Source organism: Rhineura floridana, chromosome 20 (genome assembly GCF_030035675.1).
Source record: "Rhineura floridana isolate rRhiFlo1 chromosome 20, rRhiFlo1.hap2, whole genome shotgun sequence".
Taxonomy (NCBI): Eukaryota; Metazoa; Chordata; class Lepidosauria; order Squamata; family Rhineuridae; genus Rhineura; species Rhineura floridana.
The window spans coordinates 10,493,853-10,509,335 of record NC_084499.1 but is presented as its reverse complement, the minus strand read 5'-3'; the positions used below and the strand labels follow the sequence as shown (position 1 = coordinate 10,509,335).

General features: G+C 45.0%; 1 protein-coding gene across 5 annotated transcripts in view; it reads right to left on the bottom strand.

The window, feature by feature from the left end:
• ASTN2 (astrotactin 2) overlaps positions 1-15,483 on the bottom strand; it is a 773,365-nt gene that overhangs the window by 368,188 nt on the left and 389,694 nt on the right. For 4 of the 5 annotated variants that reach the window (XM_061604310.1, XM_061604311.1, XM_061604312.1 and 1 more), the window contains exons 8-10: positions 12,041-12,125; positions 10,055-10,129; positions 32-169 (exon numbers count right to left, since the gene is read on the bottom strand). In XM_061604310.1, coding sequence (XP_061460294.1) covers positions 32-169; positions 10,055-10,129; positions 12,041-12,125 — 298 coding nt within the window. The remainder of the gene's footprint in view (positions 1-31; positions 170-10,054; positions 10,130-12,040; positions 12,126-15,483) is intronic. The other variant, XM_061604308.1, reaches the window with a different exon arrangement.

The following is a 15,483-nucleotide window of genomic DNA, read 5'->3' as shown; positions in this document are numbered from 1 at the left end:
ACCTTTCCTCATCCACGATGTGCCTTCTTACCTGACATCGGCTGGATCTTCTGTCACCAGGACATCCGTTTTGCAGCTGGCCAGTGGGTTTATCGAAAGCTCCACAGGAGGAACCACAAAACTCTTGCTGACAGGAAGCCAGAGGCCCTGGCCCAGGCTGTAGGTGGACCTTCAAAAAAGAGGGGTAAGAACAGAAGGCAAGAATGATGCCTACAGGTAAATACTCTCTGGATTTCCTGGGTCCAAAACTTGCTATTTTTAGCACAGAATACTTGGGCCTTTTAGCTACCTGCACATTATTGGCTGGAAAACCTGCTGGACCTTATGGCAGTGCCCTATTTTCTCTAATGAATCAGCCTCCACTGCCTAGTAGAGACAACCATCTGATAGGACATGGAATCTGTGAATCTAATGGCCGCTACAGAAAGTGTTTTATTGGTGATGCTCCCCAAGTCATAACATCATCTTTGTATGTTTAACATGCCTTCTCACCTATACTGGCTGCTGGTATTTGTGGTCTACCTTCAGATCGTTTTCTCCCAGTTTTTAAATTGTACCTTGGGTTTGGTTCTGCAGTTTGAGAATTGCTATATTGAAAACCAAACCATACATTTTCTATATAAATACTGTAAAAAGTAATTAGGGATATCCAAGAAAAAATATGAACAGGTCCATCTCCTTGATCTCTCAGTGGCTTTCGATACCATCGACCATGGTATCCTTCTGGGGAGACTGGCTGAGTTGGGAGTGGGAGGTACTGCATGGCGGTGGTTCCGCTCCTACTTGGTGGGTCGCCTCCAGAAGGTGGTGCTGGAGGAACATTACTGGGCACCCTGGACTCTCCAATATGGGGTTCCGCAGGGGTCAGTTCTGTCCCCCATGCTGTTCAACATCTACATGAAACCATTGGGTGTGGTCATCCGGAGCTTTGGAGTGCATTGCCATCAGTATGCTGATGACACGCAGCTCTATTTCTCCTTTTCATCTTCTTCAGGTGAGGCTGTCAATGTGCTGAACCGGTGCCTGGCTGCGATAATGGACTGGATGAGGGCTAATAAACTGAGGCCCAATCCAGACAAGACTGAGATGCTGCTAGTGGGTGGTTCTTCTGACCAGATGGTGGATGTCCAACCTGTTCTGGATGGGGTTGCACTCCCCCTGAAGGAGCAGGTTCGTAGCTTGGGGGTTCTCCTAGAACTATCTCTGTCACTTGAGGCTCAGGTAGCCTCGGTGGCACGGAGTGCCTTCTACCAACTTCGGTTGGTGGCCCAACTACGTCCCTATCTGGACAGGGATAACCTGGCTTCAGTTGTCCATGCTCTGGTAACCTCCAAATTAGATTACTGCAATGCACTCTACGTGGGGCTGCCTTTGAAGACTGTTTGGAAACTGCAGCTTGTGCAAAATGCGGCTGCCAGATTGGTAACAGGGACCAGACAGTCCGAACATATAAAACCAATTCTTGCCTGCTTGCATTGGCTGCCTGTATGTTTCTGAGCTTGATTCAAGGTGCTGGTTTTGACCTATAAAGCCTTACATGGCTTGGGACCACAATACCTGATGGAACGCCTCTCCCGATATAAACCCACCCATACACTACGCTCAAGATCAAAGGCCCTCCTCTGGGTGCCTACTCCAAGGGAAGCTGGGAGGATGGCAACAAGGGAGAGGGCCTTCTCAGTGGTGGCCCCCAAATTATGGAATGATGTTTTTGATGAGGTGCACCTGGCGCCAACACTGTTATCTTCTCGGCGCCAGGTCAAGACTTTCCTCTTCTCCCAGGCATTTTAGCATGTGTTTTAAATTGTTTTAAATTTTTAAATTGTGTTTTAAATTGTTTTTACAATATATGTTTTAAATTGTATATTAGTTTTAATGTTTTTGGTTGCTGTAAACCGCCCAGAGAGCTTCGGCTATGGGGCGGTATACAAGTGCAATAAATAAATAAAATCCAGCATTTGTTATCCTGGGATAGTTTATGAAATCAAGAAGAAAATCACAAGGTGTTGTGTGTTTGTTTATGTCTTTTTGCCCCCTGAAGAGTCCCTAAGGCAGATAACATAATCAAGTAAAAATATAGTGTTATGAAAACATGAATGAAGGGCTAAAAACAGGACCACCTAAAACACAATTATGCAACAGGGAGCAAAGCAAAAGAACACAACAATACAACAATAACAAACAGCTTAACACAATTCATAAGCCTTGGTGAAAGACAGAAGTCTTTACCAAACACCAACTGACCAAAGGGGTGTGTGTGCAATTGAGCTTCCCAAGGTATGGATTTCCACAACCTGGGTGCTACAACTAGGACTTGTCACAAGTCCCAGTCAGCCAAACTTCTGATGGCAATGAGATACAGAGCAAGGCCTCCAATGAAGTTACCCGAGTGATAAATCCAAAGGCTCTAACTGGAAGCACAAAGAACGCTTCATGCAGTTTCTTGCAGCTGCAGCGATGACTGTCTCCAGTGCCGGAAAACCTTTATGGAGGTTTATCTCTGGAGCTAATCTAATGGCATTTGGACTATAGCACTGTCAGAAGAACTGACATATAGCATCAGATTATCATGGGGCCAGGCTCAGCCAGATGCATTTGAAAGGATTTGGCTCCCTTTCATTAATTCCTCTACGCATTGCATCTTTCTCTTTGGGAAGACTTGTTAGCCTGAACTTGGATTATTACCTTCTTTGAGCTCCTGCATTTTTTTAGTTGTATTTTGCCAACGTTCCTTTCTATGTGAGTGAGTGTATATTGACAGTGACCTTATGTGAAGTTTAGTTTTTTGGGAGGGTGTTTTCTTTTAGGTTTTTTGGGTTTTTTCCCCCCTATGTTTCCTTGTATGTTTACTCTGGTCAATTTGTTTCCTTGCAAATCAAGAAACTTAATTCAAACAGAAGAAAGAAAGAAAGAAAGAAAGAAAGAAAGAAAGAAAGAAAGAAAGAAAGAAAGAAAGAAAGAAAGAAAGAAAGAAAGAAAAAGAAAGAAAGAAAGAAAGAAAGAAAGAAAGAAAGAAAGAAAGAAAGAAAGAAAGAAAGAAAGAAAGAAAGAAAGAAAGAAAGAAAGTTCTGGTTCAAGGTATCAAGATATATTACCCTTATATTTTGGAAAAGCTACTGTTATCCCTACTAGCGGAGACACAGACTCCTTGCAGGATCAACCAGATACCCCATAGGTTGAGGACCCTAACAGGTAGTCAGGATCTCCTAGAACCAGTCCAAAGGATCCCCTTAATGGCCCCCTAGTGGGAGACCTGCTGAAGACCCCTTGGAGCTGTCAGAGGAGGAGGTAGAGCCACCCTTTAGTCCTCAAGAATCCCGCTACCCAAAAGCCCATACCAAAGAGTGATAACATGGCATGCCCCTACAGACCCACAATCATTGTGTGGCTTGTGAGTAAGAGGCCATGCTTACTCATGAGTTAGCAATTCCTGGAACTTCTTTACTGCCTGCAACTGGGATTAGGATGTGGTCTAGTAAGCCAGAGTAAACAAGGCCTTCCTCTTGATGTTCCAGTTTCTGGAAACAACGTAAGTCTCTGGTTTGTTGTGAATGATTCTAGGGGCCACTCCTTCTTGAACTCCCTGTGATATTGATCATGGACTATTGCCTGACTTTGCTTCTGGATCACATTTTGGACCTAGATTTATTGTCTGTGCTAGGCCTTGGCCATCCTGCTCTCTTGGGTAAGTGTTTTGGTAAAAGGCTTTTATGTTCTTGGACTGAGGCTCTAGCCCCTGAGGATACCCCTGGAGTATAACAGTGTTTGGGACAAGCAGCAGCAGGGTGGTGCTCTCTGGTATGCAGCAATTTGCAGAGGCATACAAATGGTAGCCAGCTAGGGAACCTGGCTGACACATCCAGCAATGTCGTTCCTTTTAGGGACGGATTTGCCGCCGCCATTATTAAAGGGAGGGCTCGTGAATGCTCGCGATACAAACATTTTCGAGCCACGTGAGATCGTTCACCCAATCAGGAAGGGTGTTGGAGCAGCATATAAAAGGCTGCTGCTTCTCCCCGCTCTTGCCTTTTTTGCCTCGCGGGATATGCGGTTGGTTCGTGCTTCCCATTGCTCCGTCGGCGTATTGGCGTGATTGTGTCTACTTACCTTAAGTTATATCGCTTGGTTTCTCTCTGTTCGATTTGTCTGATCCTTTCATTTCACTTTAGCGATTCAAATTTCCCTCCCCGATACCCCGCTGAATAGCTGGGCTGCGGGCGGCCGCCCGCATGCCTAGCGGCTTTTTTCCCGTTTATTTCCCCTTTTTCTATTTAAAAAGCCTCTGTTCTCTTAGTTTCTTTGGTCCAATTTTGGAGTTGGGCTGTTGGTTTGGTCGGTATTGGGGCGATCTAGAATTTAATTCTTGGTTCTTGCCTTAGTTTTCGCTATTGTCCTTGTTTAACCCCTTTCCCTTTCCGTTTTTTCTCTGTGTAATCGCTGTTATTTATTATTTTGCTCGTTGATCTTTCAATTTATTTGGAGTATTGTTTATTTAAATTAATAGTTTAGCTTCTTATATTTGATTGTTTTGTGGGTATTACTATTTACCCTATAGTTGCTGTTTGTAATTATATTTAGTTGATTGAAATTCACCCCCCCCACCCTTTCCCATAGTTTATAGTATAGTATTAATTCTGTTATTTATTATCAAAAAATATATGGTATTTAACTTATATGTACAAATAATAATAAGAAAAATATAATAAATAAATAAATAAATAAATAAAAACTAAATAAATACATTTAATTAGCATAAAATTAAAATAATTTTAATTTCGATTTTTTATTATAATTGGCAATTGTGTTAGTTGGTTAAATTGAAGAATTTTTGGACATATTTGGTGGTATATAAACTTTGTTAATTGTGTAATTGTTTATCCCGGTCTTTTGAGCATGCCTCCCAAGAAGGTGCAACAGAAGAAAGGGGTTCGTGTGCTGAAGCAGGCCACCAAGCGTCCTCCTTCAATGCAGCATCAATCTTCTGACGAAGAGGAGGATTTGGGGACCATACGTGCCTTGGTGGCTAGAGTTGAAGCGCTGGAAAGGGAACGCAGGCAGACTCAGGATGTCGATGCGGGTCCCAATTCCGGAACTGTAGGTAAGAAATCTGCTAGGTTAGCTTCCAAAATGACTAAATCTCGTCTTCTTGCCGACTTGGTTTCTAGAGTTGGTGTGCTGGAAGATGCTACGCCAATGGAGGGGTCTTCGGTGCATACTCCTTCAGTTGGTTTGCCTGCTGGTCCGCCCACGAATCTTACCTTGCCTGAATCTGAGCGTCGGGATGTACAGATGCCTGTTCCTCCAGCGCCCGCCACGTTCACTCCTGGGTCTACTGGGTTCACCATGCCGCCGGTCGTTGCTTCTCCCGCAGCTTATACAGGTGGGCAACAATTACACCCTCACAATACACAAGTATATGCTTCCAGTCCCCGTCTTCAGGATACCCCAGCTGCTGGTTCTCCGGTGCTGGGTGATTCTACGCACCCTACTGTTTTTATGGGGGGGAGGTGTTGGTGCCTCAGCACCCACAGCTCCCTTGGCCTGCTGCTGCAGTATCTCCTTGGCAGCCGTCTGCCAATTCTTCCTCTCTGGCACCTGCTTACTTGCCCCTTCCTCAAGGGATTTATCCACAGGGTGACACATCTCTTCCTTTAGGGGACCATTTATTGTTAGGAACTAAGGAAAAAATTTGGCGTGGAGAGTACATCGATTTGTTTTCTCTCCTGTTTCGTGAAAACGAAACAAAACCTAAGGATGGTCAGGAGGTTAAGGAGCGTGAGGCCGCCATTACGCGGAGGGTCGATCGCATCTGGCCTAATTGGTTGAATGCCTATACAATTTATATGGGGGTTATGACTCAGGCATATCCATCTAGAGCTTTGTCCATGATAAAGTATCAGGACATTGTTCATCGTGCTTTCCGTGAATTCTCTGGCACCGCTTGGCTTCGGTATGATGAGAATTTCAGGCAGAGGGCGGCATTAGATCCCACCCTCCGTTGGGATGTTGAGCATGCCGGTCTTTGGCTGCGATCTATGACCCCCGCCAGGCCCACCTTGGGTGATAGAGCTGATAGTGGGCATTTGTTAGCACGAGTGCAGACTGCCGCCTTTGGTTCCAACCAAGGCGGGCACTGGGTTCAATCCCAGCAAGTCTGCTGGGCATTCAACAGCACTGGCAGATGCCTCAGACGTCCTTGTAGGTTCAGACACGCCTGTGCAATGTGTGGGGGCAACCACCCCAGTTCCTCCTGTGAGCGTGCACGTACGGCTCGCCAGGGTACAGGGGAGCATCACCAGCCCAAACGTGGTTCTGGCAACAGCGGCAGTACGTCGCAAGGCCAGTAGCCCGGTCAAGCTGGCTCCTTTGGCTAAGCTGTTAGAGTTTTACCCTGATAGACAGGCTGCTAGTTTTATACTGCAAGGGTTTACTGATGGTTTTCGTATTCCCTTTGAGGGTCCACGGATTGCTACATCAGTAGTCAATCAGCCCTCTCTTAGCCATTTAGCGTCTGTTGTGTTAGCTAAGCTTAATAAGGAGATAAGTGCCGATCGTATTTCCGGCCCTTTTCCTTGTCCTCCTTTGAGAAATTTGAGGATTTCCCCATTAGGTATTGTGCCTAAGAAGCAGGTTGGTGAATACCGGCTTATCCATAATTTATCTTACCCGAAAGGTGCCTCTGTTAACGATGGCATTTCGCCGGTACACGCGTCAGTTCAGTATACTTCTTTTGACGAGGCAGTGAGAGTAGTTAGGAGGGCTGGCAGGGGTGCATTAATGGCAAAGTGTGATATAAAATCCGCTTTTCGCCTCCTGCCTGTGCACCCTGATGATGTAGATTTATTGGGTTTTAAATTTCAGGGCCAGTTTTACGTAGATAGGGCCATGCCAATGGGTTGTTCAGTGTCTTGTGCTGCTTTCGAAGCATTCAGCATGTTTCTGGAATGGGCACTGTGGAGGAAAGCTTCCTCCTCCTTCTCTGCTCATTATCTTGATGATTTGTTATTTGTTGGGCTGGCTGGGACTTCTCACTGCCTCTATTTAATGCAATCCTTCACCTCTTTAACTGAGGAATTGGGAGTTCCGCTAGCTCCTGAGAAGTCTGAGGGCCCTGCTACTTCCCTTATTTTCTTAGGGATCCAGCTGGATACGGTAGCGCAGTCATCACGTTTGCCGTTGGATAAGTTGGTTGCACTGCGACAACTGCTCCGATCAGTGCTTGTATTAAAGAAACTTAAACTGGGTCAATTGCAGGAGCTGGTAGGACATTTAGTTTTTGCTTCCAAAGTTATTTCCCCTGGTCGTGCATTTCTCAGGCGCCTATGTGACGCCATGAAGGGTGTTCGCTCTCGTTTTCATTTTCTGCGTATTACAGCAGGAATGAGAGCGGATTTGCACATGTGGCTTGAATTCCTGACAGAATTCAACGGCCTTTCCTTTTGGCGACAGGAATTGTTATTGGAAGCTGAATTGCAGGTGCATTCTGATGCCGCTGGGGGAACTGGTTTTGGTGTAATATTTAGATCCCAGTGGTGCGCTGAGCGATGGCCTGCCTCTTGGCTTGCCAATGGAATTACTTCTGATTTGACATTCCTGGAATTCTTTCCAATTGTAGTAGCTGTACATATTTGGCCATTGTCATTTCAGAATCGCACAGTGCGCTTCTGGTGTGATAATTGGTCCACGGTTTGCGTTATCAATGCACAAACTTCTAAGTCTCCCCGTGTTATGCGCTTAGTGCGGGCTTTTGTCTTGCAATGTTTGCGCTTTAATATTTTATTCCTTGCCAGGCATGTTCCAGGTTTACTAAATTCCGTTGCTGATGCCCTTTCCCGCTTACAGATGGCGTGCTTTCGGGAGCTTGCACCTGGAGCGGCACTAGATCCTGTGCCAGTCCCACCTTTCCTGTGGAACCTTGGCAACTAGAAGTTGGGGTTGCGATTGCAGCTGCTCTGGCTCCCAGTACTCGAAATGCGTACGAGCGTTCATTTGCTAAGTTCCAGACTTTCCGCATCAGCAAGGAGATGCCTTTGGCGTGGCCTATTCCTGTGGATCATCTATTGCAGTTTATGATAACTTTAAAAGGGCAAAACAATGCTGTTTCTACTATCGCCAGTCACCTTTCTGCGCTTGCCTTTATCTCTAAGGCACGGGGGCTGCCAGATCATTCTGTAGATTTTAGGGTCAGAAAGGTCCTTGAGGGTTGGTTCCACTCCCAGGTCCACTGACCGGAGGAGGCCAATCACGCCCGATGTTCTCCTCCAGATCCTGGCGTTGTTTAATTCATTATGCTCATCTCGGTATGAGTCGCATCTGTTCGCCGCAGTAACTCTGACGATGTTTTACGGTGCTTGTCGCCCTAGTGAAGTATTGGCCCCCTCCAAGCGTGATGTGACCTATCGTGCCTTATGCATAGGCGATTGCACATTAGGTGCCGATATAGTGAGGCTTTCCCTGCGGATCTCTAAGACCGATCAGAAAGGCCATGGCACTATTGTGTTTTTATGCAGTTGCCAGGTCTCTGAATTGTGCCCTGTGGCTGCAATGCGGCAATTTCTGTCTCTCCGGCCAGCGGGCCAGTGTTATCTTTTCATTCATGCTGATGGTTCTGCCCTGACCCAATTTCAATTTTGGGCCATTGTTCGGCGGGCCTTGTTGGCCAGTGGTCGTGATGCTGGAGTCTATGGGCTGCATTCTTTCCGGATTGGTGCGGCTACGGCCGCAGCCCTCGTGGGCATGAGCGTTAGCGATATACAGGCGATTGGAAGATGGCGTTCCGATGCATTCAAATCTTATGTCAGGCCTTAATAATAAGGTTTTGTTTTTGTTTCCCTAGGTTTGCTAAGCATCCCAATTCCCGTGAGGATCGTCTTGTGTGGCCACTCAACTTTGTTTTGGGCTCTTCGGAGGGCTTCGTCTGCTCCTGGGACCCAGCTGCAGCTTTTGGCTACCGCTACAGTTCACTGGCTAGCCCGGAGGGGCATGTTATGGGACGCGTTTTTGCCTTCTGTGTGCCGTATTATGTCTCCTATGGATAGGCCACATATATTATTGATCCATTTAGGGGAAAATGATTTGGTACAGCGTCCAGGTGTGGACCTGCTTGTTAAGGTCACTCGCGATCTCACGTGGCTTATTAATTCATATCCACGCCTTATAATTGTGTGGTCAGATACGCTTGTTAGAAGGGTGTGGAGGGGTGCTATTCATCCCAACAGGATCGATAGATCTCGGAAATGGGTGAATAGGAAGATCAGGGCTCTTTTCCTGTCGCTCGGGGGGGCATTCATTCCCCACGACAGGATTAGGTTCCATGCCCCACATTTGTTTCGTGGGGATGGTGTTCATCTTTCAGATCAGGGGTGTGATTTGTTTTTGGAGGATATTATGAAGGGTTTAAGGGTTTTGTTGTCTTCGTTGGGTGGAGTGGACCAAGCTTGCGCTGATCCCCTCTTGTGGCATAGAATTCGGGCAGGTGAGGTATATAGGGGGATTATATATTTAGGCGGTTAAGGCATCATAAAAGGAGCACTTCCCGGGGAACCATCAGGGTTCATCTCTGGTGGGGATCTGGGTGGTGTCCTTATGGGACCGGCTTGCGCATCATGGTGAACGCCTGTACGGCAGGGCCATGGTGTGGAGGTTGGAACCACGCGCATGGCTCCAAGAGCAAGGAGTGAGGATTTTACACACGTCCTTCACTCTGGAGTTATGCAATAATGAGAATTAATGCCTTTTGAAGGTGGGAGAGTAGTCCCACATAGTTAGGATTAGCCTCACCTGCCCGAAGTAATTATATTTGAATGATTGGCTGTCTTGCTTTGGATTTAGTATGTTATATTTAATAAATATAACGTTATTCCAATCTTGTGTCACGAGTCTTCCTTGTGTGGTGGCAATGCCTTGTTTATGTAAAACAGGTTACTGCAGGATAACAAGCTAAAATAACAACTTTGCAATCTTGATTGTATAAATATGTTCAGACAAGACAAAACAAACAGCCAGCAACTCCTGTAGATGCCAAAAGTCCATGTGAAGAGGTTGCATGACTCACCTAAGTATTTTCTCAGGTGCTTGCTCTCCAGTAACCAAGTCATAGCCTCTTTCAAGTGTTGTATATGGCCAAGGCCTGAAAGATACAGAAAAGGAAACAGAGAGGGGTATTTCAATTTATGCATATGCTGCCTTTTTGGGCACTTTATAATGTGATGTACATTGACGAGAGGAGATCTATTAAGATGTATTTGAATGGTTAAATCAATGAAAGTGCAGTAGTTGCTCAGATGAATTTTACAAAGAAAATGTGTTGTAGGAAATCCATTCCCTCTTTTATAATGGTATTATTCAATGGAACTTATCAGTTATTATATTTAACCAAAACTGCTTATCATTCTTTCTTTTCTTCCCATAATGATGCTGCTATTTATTTATGATATTCTGATGCTTGGAGATCTTATCTATATTCAATTACATTTATTGTCTTACTAATGTTGTGTAACTTTCAGTGATTGATTTATATATTAAGTGATTGTATCAAAGTTCCATTTTTAATATTTCAAAGATGGTTGATCTGTTTATTTATTGTTGAAGACTGAATGGTTATTAGCTTCTCATATAATGGTTATGTGAGCAGCTGCCATTTATAAAAAGTCAGATCATTGGTTCATATTCTACCCCGGGGGGTTGGGAACCTTTTTCAGCTAGAAGGCCACATTCCCTTCTGGGGGCCACATCCCACTTTTGCCTTGCGCGGCAGGCTAGTTTTTACCCACACATACACACACACCTCACTATCCTCCATCCAGGCAAACAAAAGGCACGGTCAGAGTTCAAGGACACATTTCACCCAGGCAAAGACACTCAAGGAGGGGGCAAAGTGAGGCCAGTGATGGGCGTGGCCTGAGGGGAGGGTGCAGTGTGGAAAAAGTCACAAAGGCCAGATGGAGAGGCTTAGAGGGTGCATTTGGCCCTTGGGCCTGAGACACCCCATTGCTGGTCTACACTGACTGACGACGGGTCTCCAGATTTTCAGGTGAGAGTCTTCCCTGGCCCTCCATTGGTATGCTGGGGATCAAACCTTGGATCCTTTCCATGCAAAGCACATGCTCTATCACTGAGCAATAGCTTCCTTTTAATTACTTTTATATGAGGTGTTGGTGTTTAATGCATACTTCACTTATAAACAAATAGTTTATAAACAATATTATTTGGGAGAGGACTTATGAAGGCAGTACAAACTGTGTTGCAAGACACAAGGAGGCCAACCTGCAGGGTTCTCATACTCCTGAAGAGAAGACAATGTCATTCTAGGATTCACTAAAACAATAATCATTAAAGTTCTGTGTCTTCCAGCTCTCTCTTTGACACTTCACCAATTCCATCTAGTTCCCACGACTGTGCCTTTCACTGACCACCAGTGATGGATGCTAGGCAACAATTTCCCTTGTGTGGCAGAATTGGACTGCTGCCACCAATCTAACATTTCGCCCACTACCACTGGGATCTTTCAGTCATTCATACTTCATTTAGATCAGGTTTGGGGAACCGTTGGCCCTCCAGATGTTGCTGAACTACAACCTCCATCAGCTCCAGCAAGCACGGCCTATGGGATGACGGGAGTTGTAGTTCAACAACATGTGGAGGGCCAAGAGTTCCCCACACCAGATTTAGAGCCAGAACAGATTCTCTTAATGCACTTTCACCAGGGGCTGCCTTTGATGATTATCCAGAAACTTTGGTTTAATTGGTTTAAAGTATGGTGACTAGACTTTTGAGTCAACAACAGGAGAGGGCTATTGGTGTCACGCTGGCTCTGGGTGGGAAGCTGGACTAGTTGGAACATTCATCTGGCCGACAAGGTTCACCCTTGATGCTTACATAATCAGCAGGCATACCAGCCACCCCTTTCCCCCATTTGCTTGCTCTTCTCACCTAGAATCATAGAACTGTAGAGTTGGAAGGGGTCTAGAAGGCCACTGAGTACAACCCCCTGCTCAATGCAGGAATCCAAATCAAAGCACCTAGAATACTTTGCACTCACCCTTCACTGTGCCCCCAGTCATTGCGCACACACAAGTGCCGGTGTACGGGGTCAGGGGCATAGCCCTCGCGACAGCTGCATTCACCTAGAAAAAGAGAACACAACACATTGGGATGCTAAACCCTTGTTTATGTGTGCATGTGTGTGTATGTGTGTGTGTGTGAGAGAGAGAGAGAGAAACCACATCTGCCCAGTGCTTTATCACAAGCTGCTTTCTGCTCTTGTCTTGCCAGTCCAGCTCACCAAATCAACACAAACTGTGTTGGCTGAAGGGCCGATCTCATTCATTCACATATTGAAAAAAAGGGAATTGTGGCATTAGGGTGCTCATGTATTTTCCACATCAAAGGAAATTCTGCAAAGTCTCATGCAACTGCCTGACTTTTTTTGGGGGGGGTGACTCCCTGCACTTGCAGAATACACCTCAATAGTTAGGGGGTGAAACTGGAATTGGTGGTGGTCAAAATGTGAACTCCCTTAGGTTTCTTTAAAAAAAAAAAGAAACTCAACCCATTTCAAGATACCCCAAATCCCCCCCAATTCAAATCACTCCCATAATGGGTTTAACTCCAAACCACAAGTGGGGAGGATGGCTAGAGAGAGGCGAGTTCTTTCATAACCTTCCTGGATGTGATCTATAGCCATCCATTTACACTGACTCAGACCACATAATACACTATGATATACCAACGGTTGGAAACCACCCACGCTGATCCCATTATTCCCTATTCTAATGTGTGAACAAAAGGGAATTGGCCACGTGGTCTGCACTGAATAAGCATATCCAATTGCCAAGGACAAGACAGGAGAAGCCTTGCTGCTCTGATACCAAGGAGTACAGTTTCCATTTAAGAAGAAGCCAGCAAGGTCTCTGCCTTCCCAACAGAGTTACCCTTCCTCTTCCTCAATGAGACTGGGGCAGGGGAGATTCAAGCTGTCAGGTTTGTTAATTTTTTACCCCCAGGAAAGCTTACAAACAAATACTGGATTTTGAGGTGAGGTAAGGAGACTTTGTCCATGAGTAGGGTTCAGCTGCTGAAGCAACACATAGAAAATGGGGGTTTCTTTTCAGCATTAATGGAGTAAAATTAAATTAATAGGGAGAAGACTGAAACTGGCCAGATTTTGGCCTACAAACCAAATACAGGAATCTGAGGAGTGCATTTGAATCGTCCTCATGATTATCTATGTTGTGTGTGAACGGCAATATGGAACAGTACAAGGAACATAGGGAGACACCATCTGGCCCATCGAGCACAGTACTGTCTATCCAGACTGGTAATCCAGATCTCTAGGGTGCTAGGCAGGGAGTCTTTTCCAGCCTTATCTGGAGAAGTGTAAACCACCTGTGGTACTTTTTGTGTACCAAAAATGACTTAAGTTTCCCTTCCTGCTTAGCAACTGTTTGGGAATAGATGACCCACACCTGGGGCAAATGCACCCAAGCGCAATGAGTTCACAAGCACTCCACTGCCATGTGGCACACCATTATTTGCTGGCTCAGTTTGATCCCTTGTTTCACAGAAATACATATCCCCAAGCAAGCACTGGGGGAAAAATAAAAGATTAATTGGATTTGTTCATCCAGGAGTCGTTAAAAGCCTGTGTTGATTTTTCTTCTGCTTTTCCCTTCAGCTGACGGCTTCTGTTGACAAAGCACCAAGTCAGGCCAAGTTTTAAGCACAGTTGGCATTAGAGAAAGACGAGGGGCTCTTTGCATTACACCCCATTACATATGCTTGAACTGTTCCTATTTATCAGGGAGAGTCCAAATTCTACTTTTAATCAGTATCCCTGGTTTAACCTTGGGGGGGGCACCTCATTAATATTTTGTTAGCGCAAGTTGTCATTCCACAGATTTTAGCTCCAAGCCTTAAGGGTAGCATCCAATTACATACTACTCAGAGTAGACCCACTGAAATTAATAGCACTGATAATGTTCATTATTTTCAATGGGTCTACTGTGAGTAGGACTAACATTGAATACAACCCTAAGTCCCGAGAAGTTAGATCTGAGACTGGAAAAATGAATAAATCCTATTTCCAGTGTACATACAAGTAACAGGAGAGTGTTGCTGGATCAGGTCAAAGGCCAACCCTGTTCCCATAGTGGCCAACCAATGTCCGCTAGAAGGAGCAGCATTCACAAAGACAAAGGGATGCATCCTATCTCTAATGAACATGTACGTGCATGCATAATCATTCACAAGGTGTTGGATAGCACCCAGTCTAACATTCCATGTGCTGCAATTGCTGAGGTATATTTCCAACTGTCGCTAACAGATTGTAGGCAACAATGTTTATCAAATATATCTTTAGCTGAGAGAACAAGCACCTTCTTGGGCATTAAATCGGTAGGAAACAGAGTTTCACACAGCAGGTGGAACGGAGTCTTCAAGCTATGGATAATGGTCTTGGGGCAGTGATAATTGGCATTAGAATTGAGATGTCCCTATCACACCCCTGTTCTTAGTTGAGAAATGATGGAAGGTATGTAAATACATCCCCATGCCTAGCTTCTAGGCGAAATGAAGGAGATCCATTGATCAAAAGCTGCTTCCATTGGGAAAGTAATACACCCTAAAAAATGCACTCCTATGATCACTGGGTTCTCAAAGAGAGAAAAAAATGCTGTAACATATCTCAAGGAGATTAGATAAGCAGCTTTCTTGCCAGAGAGAAGCAAGACTGGGTTCATCTGTTAAGAGATCTTTAAAAAAAGCAGAGAGAAAAAGTCCTGCAAAGGAAGGAAAGGGGGAAATAAGATAAGCTAATGATCTGCTAAATTGCAACAGCACCTTCATAAAATATTCACCGTCTTAAACATGTCTAATATTAAAGATTAAATGTCCTGGGATTTGTCCTAGCAACTCCAGAAGCCTGATTTATGATCTGCCAGAAGCCACTAACTTTGTGATTCATGATGCAAGGTTTCAAAATGTAACCTTTCAAAAAAAAGTGGGTGGGGGGATGAATGAGGGAAGGGTCGGCTGTTCCCTATCTGGGAGAAGGTAAGTTAAGGAGGTGGAGCTGCTCTTTCCTGGGGTGGGGAGGGAAGGCTTAAAGGGATGGCCCACATTTCATGCTCATTTGTTTTAGGAATTTGCACACAAGTGGAAAGAACCATTAATAAGTCATTTTTTTTCCTACAGTGCTTAGTATGCAAGTTTCTTACTGCCTGGGTCATTAATTCCTCACTCTTATTGCATAACAAATATGTGTTCTGCAACCAAGCAGCATTTTATAAAGGGGTCGTGAAGCAGAACAACAAAGAATGGGGACCTTTGTCCCATTGTCAGATAATATTTTTTCTCTGTAGTCTTTTTTCTCTCCTCCTCCTCGATCCCTCCCCCCATAAGTTGAAGCTGCTCTGGATTTTAGATCATATAATGCACATTTTGTGTGTGTGTTTTAAACTGGGGAGATAGGGAGGCTAACTAGCT